This window comes from Electrophorus electricus, chromosome 3 (genome assembly GCF_013358815.1).
Source record: "Electrophorus electricus isolate fEleEle1 chromosome 3, fEleEle1.pri, whole genome shotgun sequence".
In the NCBI taxonomy this organism is placed as follows: domain Eukaryota; kingdom Metazoa; phylum Chordata; class Actinopteri; order Gymnotiformes; family Gymnotidae; genus Electrophorus; species Electrophorus electricus.
The window spans coordinates 5,668,319-5,686,997 of record NC_049537.1 but is presented as its reverse complement, the minus strand read 5'-3'; the positions used below and the strand labels follow the sequence as shown (position 1 = coordinate 5,686,997).

Below are 18,679 nucleotides of genomic sequence, written 5' to 3'. Positions count from 1 at the left end.
TTCATCATAAGATGTTCGACATTTGACAAATGTTGCAACTATGAAAGCTTACAAAACAATCCCCAATAAAAGTATATGGTTATTTTAAAATGTCTATTTCTGTAAGTCTGCATTGCCACAGAATTTCAAGGTAAAACACTTGGCTCTCTTCATAACATTTCCAATGATGTATTTTAACAGTGTTACAACGTGACAATGTCTGGATCTGACCCGTGGTGGTGGATGATTACGTGCTGCTTTCGACAGTGCTTTTGCACATTGGAAGCATTCGGTAATACATCGCTTTCCGCTGGTGCTGCCTCTCCCACAATTTTTTTTCCTCTCTCAATGAAGCAATATTCCTAGCTACACAGCAACCTGAAATTCATTACCAATATTCAACTATCCACATCAATAACTGCTAATTGTTGCAGCCTTAGTTCATGTCACTGTTGCTCAGTTCAGAGTGGGCATTTTAAATAAAAGAAATTTAGGAAACACAGTGATGGCTGTTATGAAACTGGGTACTTACAAGCTGCCTCTTCGGGGAAGACTTAGCTCCTTCTGCAAAAGAAAATATGAGGACAATGGAATCAGACATGACTTGGCAAAACCACAAAATACTAATCATGTCCACACTACCAAAGATATTCTTTAATAAACTAATAGTGAGGCTTTATAAGTGACATTTGAATCACTAAACTGAAACTGAATTCCATTAGCCACTAGGGGGCCCTGTTAATGAAGTTGGATTATGAATGTGGTTTTTATGTTACATGTAGGTCAGAACTGAAGGACTTCACAACAATAAATGTAAGGACTCCAAAATTATTGCTTAAACTGTTAGTTCTATTTTGAAAAGGTGGCAAAAGCTATATGTGGCATAGTGAGTGAATTTGACTGCTTCACAGAAACACACAGATCCTAGGTAGCTAGAGCTACAAGGTAGCCACTAGGTGGCAGAGCACTATCTCCTAACTACAGATAAACAAGAGCTACACATTCTGGAAATACTGGAGTATTTTTATTTTTTAAATGTCTTAAAAACTATAAAAGTTGAAACCATAAAAGGTGAAAATAAAAACATGAAACCAAATGAAAAGCTGATATTGTGATGTGAAGCGATGTGCGCTTTAAAAAACAACACAGAAAGGCAGCCACAAACTTACCTCAAAACACATGGTCACACCAGTGTATACATGAACACTTGCATACGCACATGCACAAACACACACAGACAATCTCTTGTAAGGCTGAAACTGTTGGCAAAATTATATGAGGTCTAGTAGACTGATGGTCAGGGAGGACAAAATCTGTCTCTCTGTAGGGAGCGGTTTCATTGCACTGTAAATATTTATGGAAGGATAAACACAGCAATACTGTACATACACAAGCACACTTACCAATATAATCACAATATAAAACACCCATCCTAATACATACACATACACAATTACCCTTTAGCAAAAGATCCTGCGCACGTAGACGTCTAATTTTGATTTCAACAACTTTTGCTATGCCAGGAGAGTCAGAGGGGTCATCTTGCCTACATCAACATGCTTTTCCTTTTTTTTTGGCAGAGACATAGAGAATCAAAATGTCTTGCATAATGTACTACCTAGTGTTGAAACAAACAGCCAATAAAACCATATGGCATTATCACAAAGAGGAGTCATTAGTTTCAGTTAGAGGATGTGTTCATAAGGGCCATCATCCATTAGCTGCGTGGGTGGGTGAGTAAAGGTCACACATGTAGTGGCATTCCTGATTAGAAGCGGGTAACTAAAACACACTGTACAGGAGAGTGCTATCTTGGTTTCTTTTTCAGCATTTAAATACATTGGCATTTTAGAGGAGGTAGGTGTTGGTCTGAAATGCAATATCCTTTTCAAACCTGAGTCGCATCTCATAACTTAAAACATTAAAACAATTACCCCTTTGAAGATAACAGCCACGTAAAATGTAAAAGCTATACTGCTGTTAAGAATTATGAGTAAAATAGCATTCTTTACTGTGTAGAAACGGAAAAATAAACCTAACTAAACCTAATTTAGAATGACACAAAAAGTGTGTGATCTGTCTTCGCCTGGCCAGGGGGTGGGGGGGGGACTGTATGCCAGAATGAAATAAGTAATAATAGTAATTATTATTTTAATCAATAAACATTTAAGCAGTTGTATAGCTGGCATTATATACTTTTGCTTTATGCCTCTCTATTCATCTACAGGCCAAAGTGCTTCAGCATAGAAAACAAATCATTGACCAAATACTTATGGAAGGAAACGCTGACAGGCAGGCTGGAAGAGAGAGCACATGGGAGTTTGGGTGACAGTGACAGACAGGACTCGTCTCACTGCAAAGCATACGCAGGCAGACGACTGAGCCAGGCACCCTGGGCCATCTGCAGAACACCAACACAGCATCTTTTCAAAGTGCACACTTAGCAAAATGCCAACACACGTTTTAATTAGTGGCTCAGCCAATGGTGGCCTGATATGGCAGCTGGCTGAATTTATGGGAGCTTTTGTCCTTCATTTCTAAATTAAGGCGATAGCGTTTCCCTAGCACCATCTAATCACACAGACCCCTTCTTCCTCCCTCTGTACAACAGCCTGCAGATCTATAGAAGAACAAGGCCTATATCACAGATGGGAAGAATCATGTGGGGGGGGGGGGGGAGATCATGGAGAAGGTGACTGCTGAAAATAATGCATGAAAACAACAATAACTTGCACATTATTGTAAGTTTAGAATATTAGATTACTCAAAATGCAGCTTCCAAAACACAGCAGCTCTACCAGACTGAAGTCCAGAAGCAGCATGAACTCATGCACTGTGTTATCAGGCAGCATCACCCATCCACACACGCCCGTGCACTTGTCAAACCACCACAGTGTCTGCTGTTTTGTAAGCCATCAACTGGCTAATGCTCTGAGCACTTTAGGCTCTTTAAGAGCTCACCAATTGCCATGAAGGGGAGTCTCACTAGTGGTGCTGTAGCTCAACAGTGGCGAGCAGAATGTTTGGGTTTCTGCTCAGTTCCGGTACGCAATTAACACAGTATTCTTTTAGCAATATATTTCACAATCTACCAAAAAATAAAGATAGTAATACTTTCCCAGAAGGATGGGTGATAGAGAAAGTGATGGCTGGAAACACTGTATGAAATCAACAATATCTTACACATTATTGTGAGGCTATATATCAGACAGGCTAATTATCTGAGGCTACAGAGGGTGAAGCCTGAAGAACTGGACAACAGCTGTCCATGCGTACACGCATACACACATGCATACACATGCCCTCCATGTCAAGGTTGCATCAATGTCATGAGCTAAAAGGCTGGGCAATGAAATTAGCCCGAGTGGCAGTTTGGAGCAGACTTTCCGCCCGAACACAAAAGCAATCTTCCCAATGGAGCCCATCAATATTGCTTAAGTCCATCCAGTATGACAGGGAGCCAGAGTGCAGGGAAATGTAATCAAAGAGATGGACAGAGCAAGCAGCAGCACACAAGTAAAATGGATGCACTGGAGACAGTTATGAAGTCATCTGAAAATGGGGTGATCAGGTGGGCAGACATCGCAAATGGATTGCAATGAGCTACTGTGGAGGACATAAATAGAAAGTTAAACTGCACAATATACACAAGCACACGTTTTCTGTCTCCACTGTTCTTAGACTTGTTTTAGGAGACTATGAAGGTTGTAAAAAGTTTACTTTAAGATTTACCGAAAGGACTGAGATTTAATCACAATTCATCACCATCTAACATGTACAATGCATAATAGCATTTTAACCTATAAATATCCCAACCTCTCTATTAAACGGGCAGCGAAACATCTTTCAATGGCTCAAGGGCAAATTCACTGCCCACAACAGATCTCCATGGATACCTCACGGAACAATTTGATAATAGTTTCACGCTGCCTGAACATTTTCTTTGAAGAGAATATTGCTATAGACCATGTTTCAATTTGCATTGACCAAGACAGCAAACAATAGCAAGAAATTTTAGAGCAGAGGCAAATGACTGAGGTCCATAGAGAAATTTTGGGTGGCTAGGTCTCTTACCCAGCTTATACCAGCTCCTGTGCTTTGTACCATAGTGCATGCAGTTGCCCAGGCTGGTGATTGACAGCCTCTGGGCTTTGCCCTCCTTACCGCTGGGCGAGCAGTAGGGGCCCTGGCCAAGCTGAGAGAGTGACAGCCTGGCAATATAGCGCACAAGGTGGCAGCAGTGCCAAGCCTGGCAGAGGGCAGATCAGTCACCCCACAGTCTGTCTGAGTGAGCTGCTGGCACGGGGCAAGAGACTGTAGATGTAGGGAGTTAATCCCTACGCAAACAGCCAGGGGAAAGGCAGAGAAAGGGAAAGAGGGAAAACCCTAGGAGAGAGCTGCTCGGCTGCTAAGATGCACTATTTGAATTAAACTGCACAAAATATGAACCTGTAAACAGAGCCGACTGCTACCAGAAAACCGGTGAGGGACTGCAGAAACCAGAGCAGTGTGACAGAAATCTGTTAGAGCTAATAGCAGTAAGTGAAGTTACAGCATGTTGCATAAACAAATCTCCTAATTAACTATTGATCTTTTTGGGGGTCGGCAAACTGTTTACACAAGGACCGCTCGTCTATTAGAAAAGGCCGTTCATTTGGGTTGTGCGACAGATGCTTATTGGGAAAGGCAGAGGTCAGAGCAGTGGGGATTAGAGTGTTGATCAGAGACCTGCAAGCTCCATTACAGAGTGCTGTGGTAGATGAAGAAGAAGCATGCGAGCAGCCTGCAGCTCCTGTATGCAGCGACGCTAGTCTTGGCCTATTCCATTAGCACAGGACTAATGAGCCAATTAGAAGGGACTCATGGGATGGCCTGTTTCCTTCCTGAGCAGAAGTTGGGAAGGAGAGAGTTTATTGGGATTCAAGCAAGCTGAATAGGAGCAGTCCACACAAGTTGGCTTGTGACTATCGAGCTGGCTTATAACTTAATTAGATGGCATTGTCTCGCAATTAAATCACATCTTAACAGGCTGGTATATAATTTTCTTATATATACAAATCCGTCGTCTTGATAAAGGTTTTCGGGCCTGGTGGTCAGGCAGGGTGAGATTGCTTGGGTGCTGTGTAACATTCTTAGTTCTTCCTCTATCGAGTTGGTCTTTAACAAGGCTGAGTATTTTTTTTTATAAATTACTACCCTGCCAAATTTGCCTTAATCTAAATTGCTGATTCTAACATGAGAATGTGAGAAGAAGGAGGAAAAAAAAAAACAACAACACGTAATGAAACCATTAGTACATCACCTCCTACATTCTGAAATTAAAAGTGTAAAACCCATCATGGAATCTCGTTTTGGGCAATCGGGCATCAAGACTGGTGGCAAAGTTGTGTTAAAATACCACTAGTAAAATAATGGAGAAGTGAAAGAAGCAAGCAACCTGATTCCCATACTCCATACACTGACGGGCACAATTCCAAATTGGCAACGGCTATTATTAACACCACATCACCCAGAGAGTTTGCTTGGCAGTCTCCAGGAAAGGCACTGGTGCACATTTTTAAACACATCTGCAGCATTTTAAGCATCTTGGTGAAATAAGGAAAATAGAATATGAAAACTTCACAGAGCAGCAAAACACTATGTATGTGGCTATCCTGTGCTGAATATAAGGCCTTAGGATGACGCATTGTATTTTTCATAGTTCAGCAATTCCTTGATAGATTGCAACTAGTACAAATATTCCAAAGTTAAGGCAATAAAAAAATGAATAGGAGAAGATCATCAAGTAGAGGTGGCTTCTCAGTAGACAACACAGGCAATTAGCATTAACCAGATCAGTGGCTACTTAATCATCCCACAGAGCAATGGGGTGTAGCACTAAGCCTGTCTACACTATATGCCAGCTCAGTCAAAAAAAAAAAAAAGCGCACACACACATGCACACAGGTTTCAGCACTGCTTTATGTCTCATGGCATCTGAAGATAGACGCAAGTCACAATATAAAGTAACTGAAAACCTCTAAGCAGCGAATAGATAAAGAGTAATGTTAAAGAAGAGGAAAAGCTCTAGCTTATAGTCTCAGGCTGAAATGGAGTTCTAGTCAAAGCAGGGGGTGGACTGAGCACAGCTGCATATCAGAGTACATTGTGTTCAAATCAAGCTGCCTTATTTATATTGCTGGGAGTCTACAGGATTTAAGAAAGCTAAAATGGGGTACTGGGGCAGCTCTACAACTGTGACTGAAAAAGGGGTGCATGCATCAAAAAAAACAGGACAGGAAAAAAAAACAAAAAAAAAACAACAACAAAACTGTTCATAGCAAAAAGCAGTTCACCCCTTCCAATGGGTGCACCTGCGGGTATTGAAAGAGACTTGCACAAAACCCCACACTCCGGATCTGGAGACGGCTGTTGCAGCTGCCCATCACACTGAGCGGGTGTTAAATCAGCACAATTAGAAGGCATGTTACTTTTGCTTGTCCTTGTGTAGCTGGAACAGAAGATTAACTAATTATCCCGACCACTGCAGCACGCTTATAGAACGGCTTTCATGGAAGAAGCCCTGACACCTCCCACACCCCCCTGCCTTCCAGTGTGTCCTCCTCAGTCAGACAGAAAAGATAATCTGGGTTGATCAGCCTATTCATAGTGCCTTCACCACTGCACTCCATCAGTGGGGGGAAACCACAGGACCCCCCCCCCCCCCCCCAAAAAAAAAAAACAAAAAACTCATCACACTAATTCTAATTAGAATTTGCACTTTCAAATTAAATCTACATGCCTCAGTGACATTTTTATGTGCAGATAATGAAGAGAGACGTGCACACAGTGCTAGTTTGAGATTGGCAGGGCTTCGCTTTTTTTTCCCTTTGAACAATTAAATATGATAATGCATGGTTTCCCCGTTGGGTGGGAAGAGCACATAAGATTCTTTAGCTAATGTATTCTGAGTAGCTTTGTTTCCATTACCTTCTCTTGAACTGTTTCGTGTTGGTGCCAACACCATCTCTCTGTGGGAGGTCACTGAACATTACAGCCATGATGATGCCAATATGCTGAAACCATGTACTGTCACCTGCATTCAGAACTCTTAAGAGTGCTGAGGCTAGCTGCCTTAATAGTAAACATTAGCAGCAGAGATTCGCGGAGCATTCATCTGTCTTTTACACCCAGGATGACAGCTGCTGTCGCAAAGACAGCTCTGGCAGGAGTGTTTGTAACATACTGCATTCCCTCATCATAGTGGGCACTCAAAATTTAGGTTATTTTCTAATAGAACCTTTGAGATTGTGTGTGTTAGTCAGGTTATATAGTAACAAAAACCCTTTCAAATGACCTTGACCTTAATAGATGTTTTCTCAGCCTGTTATTTGAATTGTTTAGGAATGGTGTGTCCAGACAGCTTGTGAAATAAGGTAGTAAGGCTGAGAAGGGCCTAATCAGAATGTGAGGTGCCAAACTTCAGAAGACAGCAGATTCTTTGTCTAGTCCTAGCAATCCTCTAATAGAATCTTGAGAATAATATGCAAGACACTAATGAAGGCTGATTAAGCAAACAGCCATTCCTACTGAGTAGAGAGCTGAAAGCAAAAATGCTAATGTCAATAACGTTTCAACTGCCTTTAGCAGATTTCAAGAGAGACCATGCCTGCAGGAGCCATATAAATGAGACCGAAAATGTCTCTTTATTAAGAGAGAGTAATCATTATCCAGTCCTAGTCTTCAATGAAACAGCTGCATAGAGGTAAAGTTTGCAATTTTTTTTGATTGAACAACAGAGATTTGAAATCTACAAAAAACATTTATGATTCGGATATGACTCTAGCTTGTTTTTAAAGTCATTAAATGAATGTGAAAAGTGGATCTGAAGAGAGAGAGAGAGGGAAAAAAAAAACGAGCTATTTAAACATTTACGTATAACTGCAAATACATTTTTTTCAAATGTAGAACCCCTAAGCACCGACACCGTGATGCAGTCATCCCCTTTGTCCCTGCTACAACCTTCCCTTCTTTCTTCTTCTCCGTCCTTCTCCTCGCCTTTCATGCTGAAAGGCTCCGTTTCTTAGTGGCAGGCAGACAGAAACACCTCCTCTTTTCGCTCTCCGACATATGCAGACAGCTTTAATTCTCACCTTCAATATACCCACACAGTCTCTCACAGAAGGCTGTATGTAGTGAAGACTAATGTAGAGGTTATTTCTCTAACTCTCCCTCACTCGTGCATATATGTCCACACTAATGCATATATGTGGGCACATATGTACACAATAATGCATATGTACACAATAATGCTCATTTACAAAAGAAAATTGCCTCACCGTTCGTAAAACATTGCTGAAGTAGTTTTAAAGAAAACAACAATGAATATGAATGGTGTATGTGGTGTAAGAAATACAGGAATCTGCAGAAGGAAAAGGGGGGAGGGTTAAAAAAAAAGAATTCACACAGACTTGTAAAGAGAGAAGGAGAAAGCTATGGGTACAAACCGACAGAAAGCAACACCTCTAACAACAGTGACAGGAGAGAGAGAAGGAAACACAGAACATTAGCACAGAGAGAGAGAAAGAATAAAACACCGAAGAAACTTGGTGTGAAATAATCCCACACATCTACAAAAGACACACTCGTGCATTGGACAGACCCAGGAAACATACGAGGATGAAGGATGGTCCTCATTAAAGAATAGTTGAAGGAGCAAGGAGAAATAGAGGAGTTTAGGTCCCTGGGGAGGAAGTGTGTGTGAGAGAGGGACGAGCACGAGGAGCCCCCTACCGTGCCAACAGACTGACACGCTGTAAACACCACATCATTGTTGCTCGACATTTGATTAATACCTACTGAGACACTAGTCGTCAGACATCGTGGGTAGGGGGTGTAAAAGTGAGAGAGCGAGCAAACAATGAAAAAGAAAGAAACAACATATATGTGTTGAGGTCATGGTGTTGTACAGGTACACCTGGATATTTTCAAAGTTTGGTTAGAATACAACAGAATGAAAGCTTAAGATGATATTTAAATGTATTAAATTAACGTTGTAAAGCAAGATTCTCATGTACTGCTGTTTTTATTCCACTATGTTTAGTATTTGAAGCAGTGCAGAGAGGAAGCTTAGACATTCAGTTCAAATTATATTGGTTTACTGTGAGGTAATTAAACAGAACAGCACACACACACGCACGTACATACAGGTTCACTGAAACAAAAATGGCAATATACATAAAGGGCTGATCACAAAAACACCCTGGAAACAAAATCAAACACCTTGTGAATAAAGTGCAATGCCTTTTGCTGAAGAGCCTAAAATGAGCCCGTTTACCACAGCAAATCCTGGTCAACCACCTGTTCCATCCTGGCGTATGCCTGTCTGTGCCCTCGCCACTGGGAGAATACTACTAGACCATCCACAAGTACACAGTGAATAAGGAATAGCTTCTTCCCCAGAAGACATCAACAACTGAGAAAAAGCAGGCATCTCTTCCTTTTCTGATGTTTAAACCTTAAATGCATACCAACTAAAAACTCAGAGAAATGTAAATACATTATATATTTCTGTGTGTTTATTTTCTTGGGTGGATGGATAGTGGGCTGGGGGTAAATAGGGAGGAGGATGTATATTTGTTATTAATTAGTGTTATTGTGTTTGTGTGGCCTAAATACAGTGTTTTGGGACTGGCTGACCCCTCTGACACCAATAACCCCACCCCCAATAACCTTCCCGCATGCCCATCACCTCCAACGTCCCATCTTCATAAACACGCTAACTACCCCGGAAAACAAGACAACAGGACTAAAGGGGACAATGAGGACAATAATATAAATTTAGACAAACGTTTATCATCTCCAGAAAAATGTTGAGGAATAAAGTGACTGATGCAAACAAGGCCCTTTTCTTGAGATCATTACAAGTGATTTGCTGCATCTCAGTGGGACAGCGACAACTAAAGATTCTGATTCATGTATTGTTACCAAGTAGTTACTGATTTAAAGTTTTTTGACAACACAGACTGCTTCATATACAAACATCAGGGGCAGGTAATGGTGGCCCTGACTAATAGGGCCCTGCTTGGAAAGGGGGGCCCTCCAAAAACCTCAGAAATACATTGATTTTGATTTCTAATTTTAATACTCTGCTATTATAGAGATAAATAAGATGTGTCTTCCATGATGAATTCTGTTTATTTGCATATATTACTTCCTCTCATCCCCACCTCCTTGCCTCAAAAGCAACAGGGGTTTAAAATCATCCTACACGCAAACCTAACATGTAATTTATATGTTGTTGACTAGAGAGCAGTCCAGCAATTCAGACTTGGTTCAAAAGAAACCAAAATCAGAAATGAAAGCAGCAGCGAGGGAGCAAGAGAGTGAGCAAAAAGAGGGCTTGAAACATCCGATCCATTTCTTTAAAAAAAAAAAACTGTCAAACAGTAAATATGTTGTAGCAAGATAATGCAACATTTAACTACATTTGTGGTCACTTACAAAAAGAACAAGTGGACAAAGAAGCACAGGAATTTCATTCAGTATAATCGTTTTCTAAAGAGTTAATGTAACAGCCAGTGTTTTCGCTGCCATACCTTAATGAAGTAATCCAACCCAGCAACTAACTTGTAAAACAAACACTGTTCCAGAAGCATCTACAATCACCAAAGGAGAAAAAGCAGGAATTCTGATGTTTAAACTTGAAATACACACCAACCAACCTCATAAAGAAATACAACATTATAAATACATTAGATATTTCTTTATTTTCTTGGGAGGATGGATGGTGGGCCAGGGGGTAAAAAGGAAGGAGGATGTATATTTGCTGTTATTGAAATTTGAATGCTTGTGCACCAACCCATCCTCTTTCACATTGGACAAGATTGTATAAATCTTAAACACTAAATTAATACCACTACAGCTGCATAATAGTGAATTTGCACAATATCTACTATTGCATAAATTGTTATAATATATATATATATATATATATATATATATATATATATATATATATATATATATATATATATATATATAAAATTTAAAACCTATAGTTGACTAATCATACCATCTTGTCACAATATAGTATTTTAACAGGTCTCAATCCATGTGAAATTGACCACGAGTCAATGACTAATTTCAGGAGCTTCTCAGACATTCCTCATTAAAGATTTCAAAGCATTAGGTAATGTTGCGCACAGAAAGGCTGACCCGTGTTTGACAAGGGGTGCATGTGTATACAGAGCCAGCGCAGCTGAGACTTCTCACTTTCTGGCACTCTTCTGACTCTCCTTCACCCCTCCTTTTCTGTCCTCTGGCTATAACGGTGAGCTCATGCTCTCAGCATGGACACAGATTGAGCTCATTGCTGTGCTCTTAATGCATTTATCCAGAGCTTTGGCAGGGAAGGCAGGCAGGCCAGTCAGTCTGAGCTGGCCAGACTCACTTAGGCGAGAGCACTGCAAGCTGGTGAGAATGGGCAACAATGCCTCTGTTCTTTCTGTCAACAACATGGCTGTCAATGTCTAAGCTGGTTAAGCTCCTCTCAGCCTGTTTCAAGTTAGTGTTGGGTCAGAGAGAGTGTGTGTGTGTGTGTGTGTGCGCACACACACACACACACACACACACACACACACACACACACACACACGTGTGCCTGTTGGTGGGATGAGGCAGGGGGTGCATAGTACTGCAGTTGTTCTCAATCCTGGCACCAAACATCACTGCAAATTGTTCAGTTTTGGGTGCTCCCCAAGCAACACCTGAACCAGCTCATCAAATAAGTAGCCAGATAATCACAAGATGAGTCAGTAACCTGCAGTTATTAATGCTGGGAAAACATAAGAAAAATACAGTGTATGGTCTCAGGGCATGGGACTGAAAACCATTGCCTTAGGGCAGACCTAAACGAATAAATGAAACTCCCTTCATGAACAAAACAATGAAATTTTAAGTTCTGCAAAGAAATAAAAATACTAGACTTAAAGTATACTTAGAGTCTTACACAAGTTTATTTGAGATATTTCAAGCTCAGTCACATACAATATGCAGAAGGAACTAAATGATTATTTGAAATGTCTTCTTTCTTCCTTTAACCAGAAGACTATTTAGCTAGAACTAAATATATTACAATTTAATTATACGAGAATGAATTAGATTAGTGTGCAGAGGATACTCTGAAATAGGCAGTTACAAGTACAAAACTTAGTGTCTGCTAATCAATCACTCCTCAGGTATATCAAATTTTTACATGCTTGTGTTATGCTTTGGATAAAATATATTCACCTCAAACTGGACAATGTTAAAGTAAGGGTGTGTGTAGACTTGTTAGCTTTGGTTTGATCAAAACAAACTTTGGTGTGATTACTCTAATGAACTGCACTAACAGAGCAAGTGTGAATGCTACTTTTTGAACTCTGTTGTGCACCAAATAAATGGACCGAAAATGCCGGTCAGGTGGGTTTCGATCCTTTTCTGGCGTGGATTGTTTGAAGTATAAACACAATGCAAACCAAAGATATCTAAACAAGCCAACACTATGTGCCCCTACAAAACTGAACATTTTAAAAAAAGTTACCCCATTGCAGTTTGATACAGGCCTTGGAAATGTTCTCTTTGCAGCATAACTTATTTTGTGTGTGCAGAGCAGGTATTTCTGGCACTGTTTTGACTCTCATCCATTTTACTACCTCTTGCTATGTTTCCATATAGAAATATACAACCCAATAAGTGCACTAAGCACTTTTAACCAGTATGCAAAGACACATACATTGAATTTAGAAGGTTATGGATATGATATTCAATAGTTAAATGGCATAACAATGGTGGCTAAGAGTGTTATAACCGAATACTAGTCCAGTGGTTTAACACTATGAATACAAGAATTAAGGTATGGTTTACAGATTAACAAGTTCATGATTGTAAACTGCATGAAAATGGTGGAACCAACACAGTTCCAGACAGTTTTATATCTAGGACTTAGCTTTGTGTTCCAGTATTGCTGCATGGTAGGCAGTTTTCCTAAATCAGTCAACATACTGTGCAACTGGCAATTAGACTGTGACAGTTTGATGATGATGTTTTGATGTTTCTGCGCCTGTTGTAACACCAGTCCAAGTTTATTTGACAATAGCAGCAACTGCATGTGCATATTCTATCACTGTTGTCTCTAAACATGAGAAGAATTAATCTATCATTAAAAGTGGCCCAATATTGAGGCTTAAAAATAGCCATAACATTACCGGCTCTGTTTTTATATACACAGAGCAAGAGCAGTAAAAAGCAGAAGACCGCAGTGCAGGTACATGTTGGCATGACAGAATCGTTTGCCATTTCCTGCACTAATCCGACACGGAGCAGCACTGTTATGACAAGAGGTTGGGTTGGACTGAATACATGATCGATAAGTGTGGTTAGGCATGTTGCTGCAACATCCAATCAGATTACCATCTTATTCCATTCTTTAACTGAGCAAGAGCCGGCGACACAATTCGTCATGGCAGCACAAAAAAAATAAATAAAAAATTCAGAAATGAGGAAACAGACAGTCACAACCAAAATATATGGCACTCAAAGCATTATTATTGTTGGAATAAAATTTATATTACATATCTGTGATGACAAATTATTTAAATTATACAATTTTCTGTCTGATTCACATTTAATAATCATGATAGCATTGATTTTTCTTTATTTTTTTATTGTATTTAGTTTTTTAGTAAGGTAATATTATTGGTTAAAATCCCTTTATGAGAAATTGTGTGTGTGCTTGAAGTAAAGAGAACACTGTCTTGCACTTGCATTGTGTTGCACTAAAAGTCAGAGGAGGTGGAAGAACAATGCGTTTTTAAACCAAAATGGGCTCAAAAATGCTGGTGGATTTGAAATGTTACACACTGTGTTGCACCATTCCACCTACCTTGTCACAAGTGCATTTATTTGTGTCCATTAAATTAAAATGTCAATAAATGTGCATGCACCCTATGAAATTAGTACAATGTGGCATCAGGCAGCCTTAATGCCTCAGCAGTGCGATGAAATTAGATGTCTGGGTGTTGGACATCTGGGTACCATGTTCAGAGGGATGAATGCTCCAGTGAGTTTAGCAATAGTGAACTTGAAAGATAACCAGTTTTGGAAAACCAAAGAAAGAAGCGACAACCAAAGAAAGAATCTGCACCTATATGGTACAAAGTTCAAACTATAAAAACTGTCATTTCCCCAATATGTAAAGATTAACTTGAAAATTACTCTGTAGCCTTCATTCTACTTTTCACACTCCTGCAATCTGCTTGTTTCACAAGTTACACAATACACTTCTTTCTCTTTCATACTCAGTGGCATCAGTCATAATCTGCCAATAAAGATGACAAAGAACAGTTGTGTGGCACATGCATACACATGAACATAGGCGTCCAACAAGGGAAGCAACTCCAGGAGGTGTCTTATGCAATAATCATGTTCCACAAGATGTTAAACAATTTTCTCATTTGTTGATTTTGCAAGCTGTTTTGGACTAAAACTTGTCTACCACTGACAATTTGTAGAAAATGTAAAGAAAGGTATCTGAAGAAAGATGGGCTGGAGCAAACACTAGATACATGTACACCAAATTAAACTTGTTGTGTGTGCATTTTGGTACTTGGGTTGCACAGCACTGTTAAGGACCCACTAAAAAGTGGGACAAAATACTATTTATCTATCTGCAGTCAAAGTGACCTTGGCGCATGTTTGCCTATTTGGCATGCAAGAATAAGAAGCAAAAAAAGACTTTTGGCTCATCCAAAATCCATGTCTGCGAGAAGGAAGGAGGACGGTGACTTTATTGCTACAATGCTGGCCTGAAAGAAACATTCCCATTTGCAGTAGCATCCAATATGGCCACATTTTATCATAGGCAGACTGGTTGCTCACCAACCATGAGTACAATGTGACAGCAGCAGCTAGGGTCTAACAGAGAATGGTTAAATAAATTAAATTAAAATGTAAAAAGCTGAAGAGAAGGACAAATGGAAAGGAGCAGGAATGTAGGGAGGTCTCCAAGAGAGATCTGATACCACTGCTGCAGTAGTAAGAACGACACATTTTGTACTTGGATTATGAGTGGCACAATGAACGGGTATTTGCCCAACTGATTTCTTGCTTTGAGATATTAGTGGTTTGTGTGAGAGCGGTGCAAAAAGGTTCTTTATACAATTACATGAGCACAGAGGTACCTTGAGTTGCAATATCCAAAGTACTAGCAAAAACATTTAGGCATCTTTAAGAGTGGATTACTGAAAATGGTCTCAAAAACATGGTTTCAAACAGATGTTCACAGTCAAACATCTGGCAAAGATACTGGGAATTGGAGGTGTGCTGGTCTTCATTCAACAGGCATTCCAATATAGTATCCTATATTAGAGCCATGTTATTTCTTTACACATGACACATAGTTTACAGTCAAGTAGCAATTAGGTGCAGCATTTAAGGATGAAGCTAGTATGTACCCATTCATCATTCTACCTATCACTTACCTGTCCAGAATGAAATGAGATCTGTATGGATTTCTGGAGAATGTAGAGCCTGACTCCATACCAGCTCACAATGTCTACAGACTAATGGTCTTCTGTTCTGACTGGAATCTGCTGTCAGGATACTGTGGCACATCATGACTGCTAGCACACAGCATGCTCTTCATACTGACACTCCATCACTCATACTCAGAACAGCAACTGCACTCAACTCAGACACCTCCTTCATTTTTGGTGTTTTTTTTTTTTATGCGCCAACACAAAGGAGATCACATGATTTTCTGATGTGGCTTTTCATCCACACAACCCCCCGCCCATCACTGCCCTTTGTGAAAATTCCTCTGCGAATTATGATTTAGTTGGCGTTGTTTCATTGCCCGAAGACAGGATTAAAAAAAAAAAAAAAAGTCAAGAGCGTCTATGTGGGGGAGAAGGAACTCGAGGGGATGAAGTTTCACTGCAAACCTCTTAGCCCTGAGGGCCATGTACACAGCACCAAATGAGCTGAACACTTGGGCAGTCATCCTTGGAAAATAGGAACAATGTCTATCCCATCTTTATAAAAACAATGGCCAAAAAAGCCATACAGGCCATGACAACAAATCTCAGGTTATTCACAATAAATGCATAACTTCAATTTCATAAATTCAGTAGGAAAATGGAAAAAAGATGAACATTTGCACTTTTTATAAAGTCAAGAGGCTGGTGTTACAGAATGTTCAGTTGCATCAACCACAGAGAGAGCAGCTGTTCCTTGGAGAGAATGTGAATGAATATTTAACGTAATGGTCCTGACCAACCTATGCTGGGTCACTGCACCAAATCAGTGTAAAAGCAGCAAGGCATGTCTAAGAGTCTCAGAATATGATATTACAGTCTTAAACTGCCTCCAGAAGCACTTTGCCCCCGAGTACTGCCCCTCACCTCCTCCCTATCTTTCTCTCATTCTGTTCAGCCCATAGGTACAATCGTCCCACAGAGTCTTACCCTACAAACTCAGCGGAGCAGGAGAACAATTTACCAGTTCAACCTGGCAGGAAATAAGAGGAAAAGAGGAGCAACCGATACGGTTCTGCAGCTCATCCCTGCAAGCCAAGGGTGTGTGTCCATCAAAACTGAAGCCACTGAAGTCATATCCAGGTTACTGGCCTTTGTGAAATCACATGGAAAAGGAGGGGGGGAAAAAAGCAAAAAATTCCCAACTATCCAGAGATCCGGACTGAAAATGAGGAATTCATTTATCAATTGTATTTTCCATAGGTTTCAGGGAAACAACTGTTTTGATATATAACAGTTAATCTGAAGAATATATAGATTTTTGGTAAACCTGTTCATTTAAAATACCTAGCATCTCATCTGGCAAAATAATTCAATCAACTGAACAATCAATTAACTGAAAATGTATTTATGTTTCTGCTTTAAAAAAAAAAGAAAAAAAAAAAGATATCTTTCTAAATGTCTGAAATTACAGGTATTAATATAAAGGCCAATGTACAAATCAACCTAAACACATTCAGAATACAAATATTAGTTACCGAACAAGCAAATTGTCATACAAAATGAACTCCAAGCATGAGGGAGGTCAATAAACTCATAACAGCAACAACTTTGAGATAAACCTGTATACCTTACACATATGTTGTGCACTTGAGAGATTACAGTTTCATTTCCAGTCAAAATGAATTTCCCCATTTTAATTCCTGAAAACATAAAACAAGCAGGCTCATGTCTGAGGCGCAATAATAGTAAGACTGAGGCAGATAATAGTAAGCAGGAAGAAACCTGGACAGTGAAACACAATTACTGATTCAGACTAACTGAAGTACTAGAATAAAGTGCAATAGTGGTATGTGTGCTCACAATGGAATTTGGAATCAAAACTAGCTCACCAAACAACCTGAATGCCTGTAATCTGTATCAAATGTGCAAGTCAGACTGAAAAGTCTAAGCACATGAAAAATATATAATCCACTTTGTTGCATCGTGTTTGGAAAACAAGTATTTGATTGTAAAAGCATGCGCTTTAGTCCAAACAATGAGGAAAAGTGTAGCCAGATCTGGAAGGCCATTCAGATGCACAAGCAAGATTAAGTACAAACCCCCTAGTACAAGGTACAGTATCATGCACCAGGCAGATAGCAGATATACTACACCAATATTACCTGTACAGCTCCCCAGACCTCCTTAGAGCAATAAGGCAAAGTAGTTAAAGTCATAAGAGACTATTCATCAAGCACAGGCATTTACTCACTAGGATCAAATTAAGCAATAACAGCCATCCTAATAGATTCTCCACCAGAATGATAATGAAAAGTAAATTTAGTTGAATTATGTTCATATATGCAAGACATGTTAAACTGTTAAGTGCGCGTACGTCATACAAATGTTGCGTCTTCCTTAAAACATTCAGTCAGTCATACACGTGTGGTTGGCTTAAGGACCCATCACAGGCTTGTAGGAATGAATGGTCAGCATATTAAACGACGCGAAACACATTTACTCCATGTATGCCGAAGAGCCGAATGATGGTGGTGCAATCAATAGGCAACTCCAGAATCATGCTGCTGCAGCACGGAGCAGACCGAGCCCATTGCTCCCATCTCTGCCACTCTCAGTGGGAGTTTTGCCCCCCGGCCTGCTCTATTGCATGCATGCCAGCTTCAGACATCCAGCCAGCCAGTCCTATGCCTGGGGCTGAGGTCCAGGATGGAGGATTTACAGAAACAAAACCCCCTGCTGCACAGTTCACTGGCCAGACACAACACAGAGAAGCCAAGCTCAGCACAACACTACCCATCTTTTTCTGCGAGGGGCGCTGCAACCATGCTCATATACACAAGCACAGAAAAGGAGTCATGAACTGAAGTAATTTAGTTCAAATTAACAGCAGACTATTTAGATCATAATAATAGCATCTAACTGCCCCCCACCTTTAATATTTATCATATCTATAATATTGACATTTATCACCAACATCTGCAAGGACAGTGAATTACATAATCTAGATTCTCAAAAATCCACATGGCCTTTTTTTTTTTTTTTGAGACTCCTTCGTAGAATTCTCCCATAAATGACAAGCAGTGGTGAACTGCAAAATTACAAATATAAATGGGTTACATCACTGTTCCCCTCTTGTATCTCTGCATAACAAACACTAAAAAATAAATACTAATAAACTACTATATTCAGTCAGTCAGCAAACC

General features: G+C 39.9%; 1 protein-coding gene across 2 annotated transcripts in view; it reads right to left on the bottom strand.

Annotated features, from left to right (window-relative positions):
- Nucleotides 1-18,679, bottom strand: part of mast2 (microtubule associated serine/threonine kinase 2) — a 101,430-nt gene that overhangs the window by 39,439 nt on the left and 43,312 nt on the right. For both annotated transcript variants that reach the window (XM_035524152.1, XM_035524154.1), the window contains one exon: nucleotides 512-543. In XM_035524152.1, coding sequence (XP_035380045.1) covers nucleotides 512-543 — 32 coding nt within the window. The remainder of the gene's footprint in view (nucleotides 1-511; nucleotides 544-18,679) is intronic.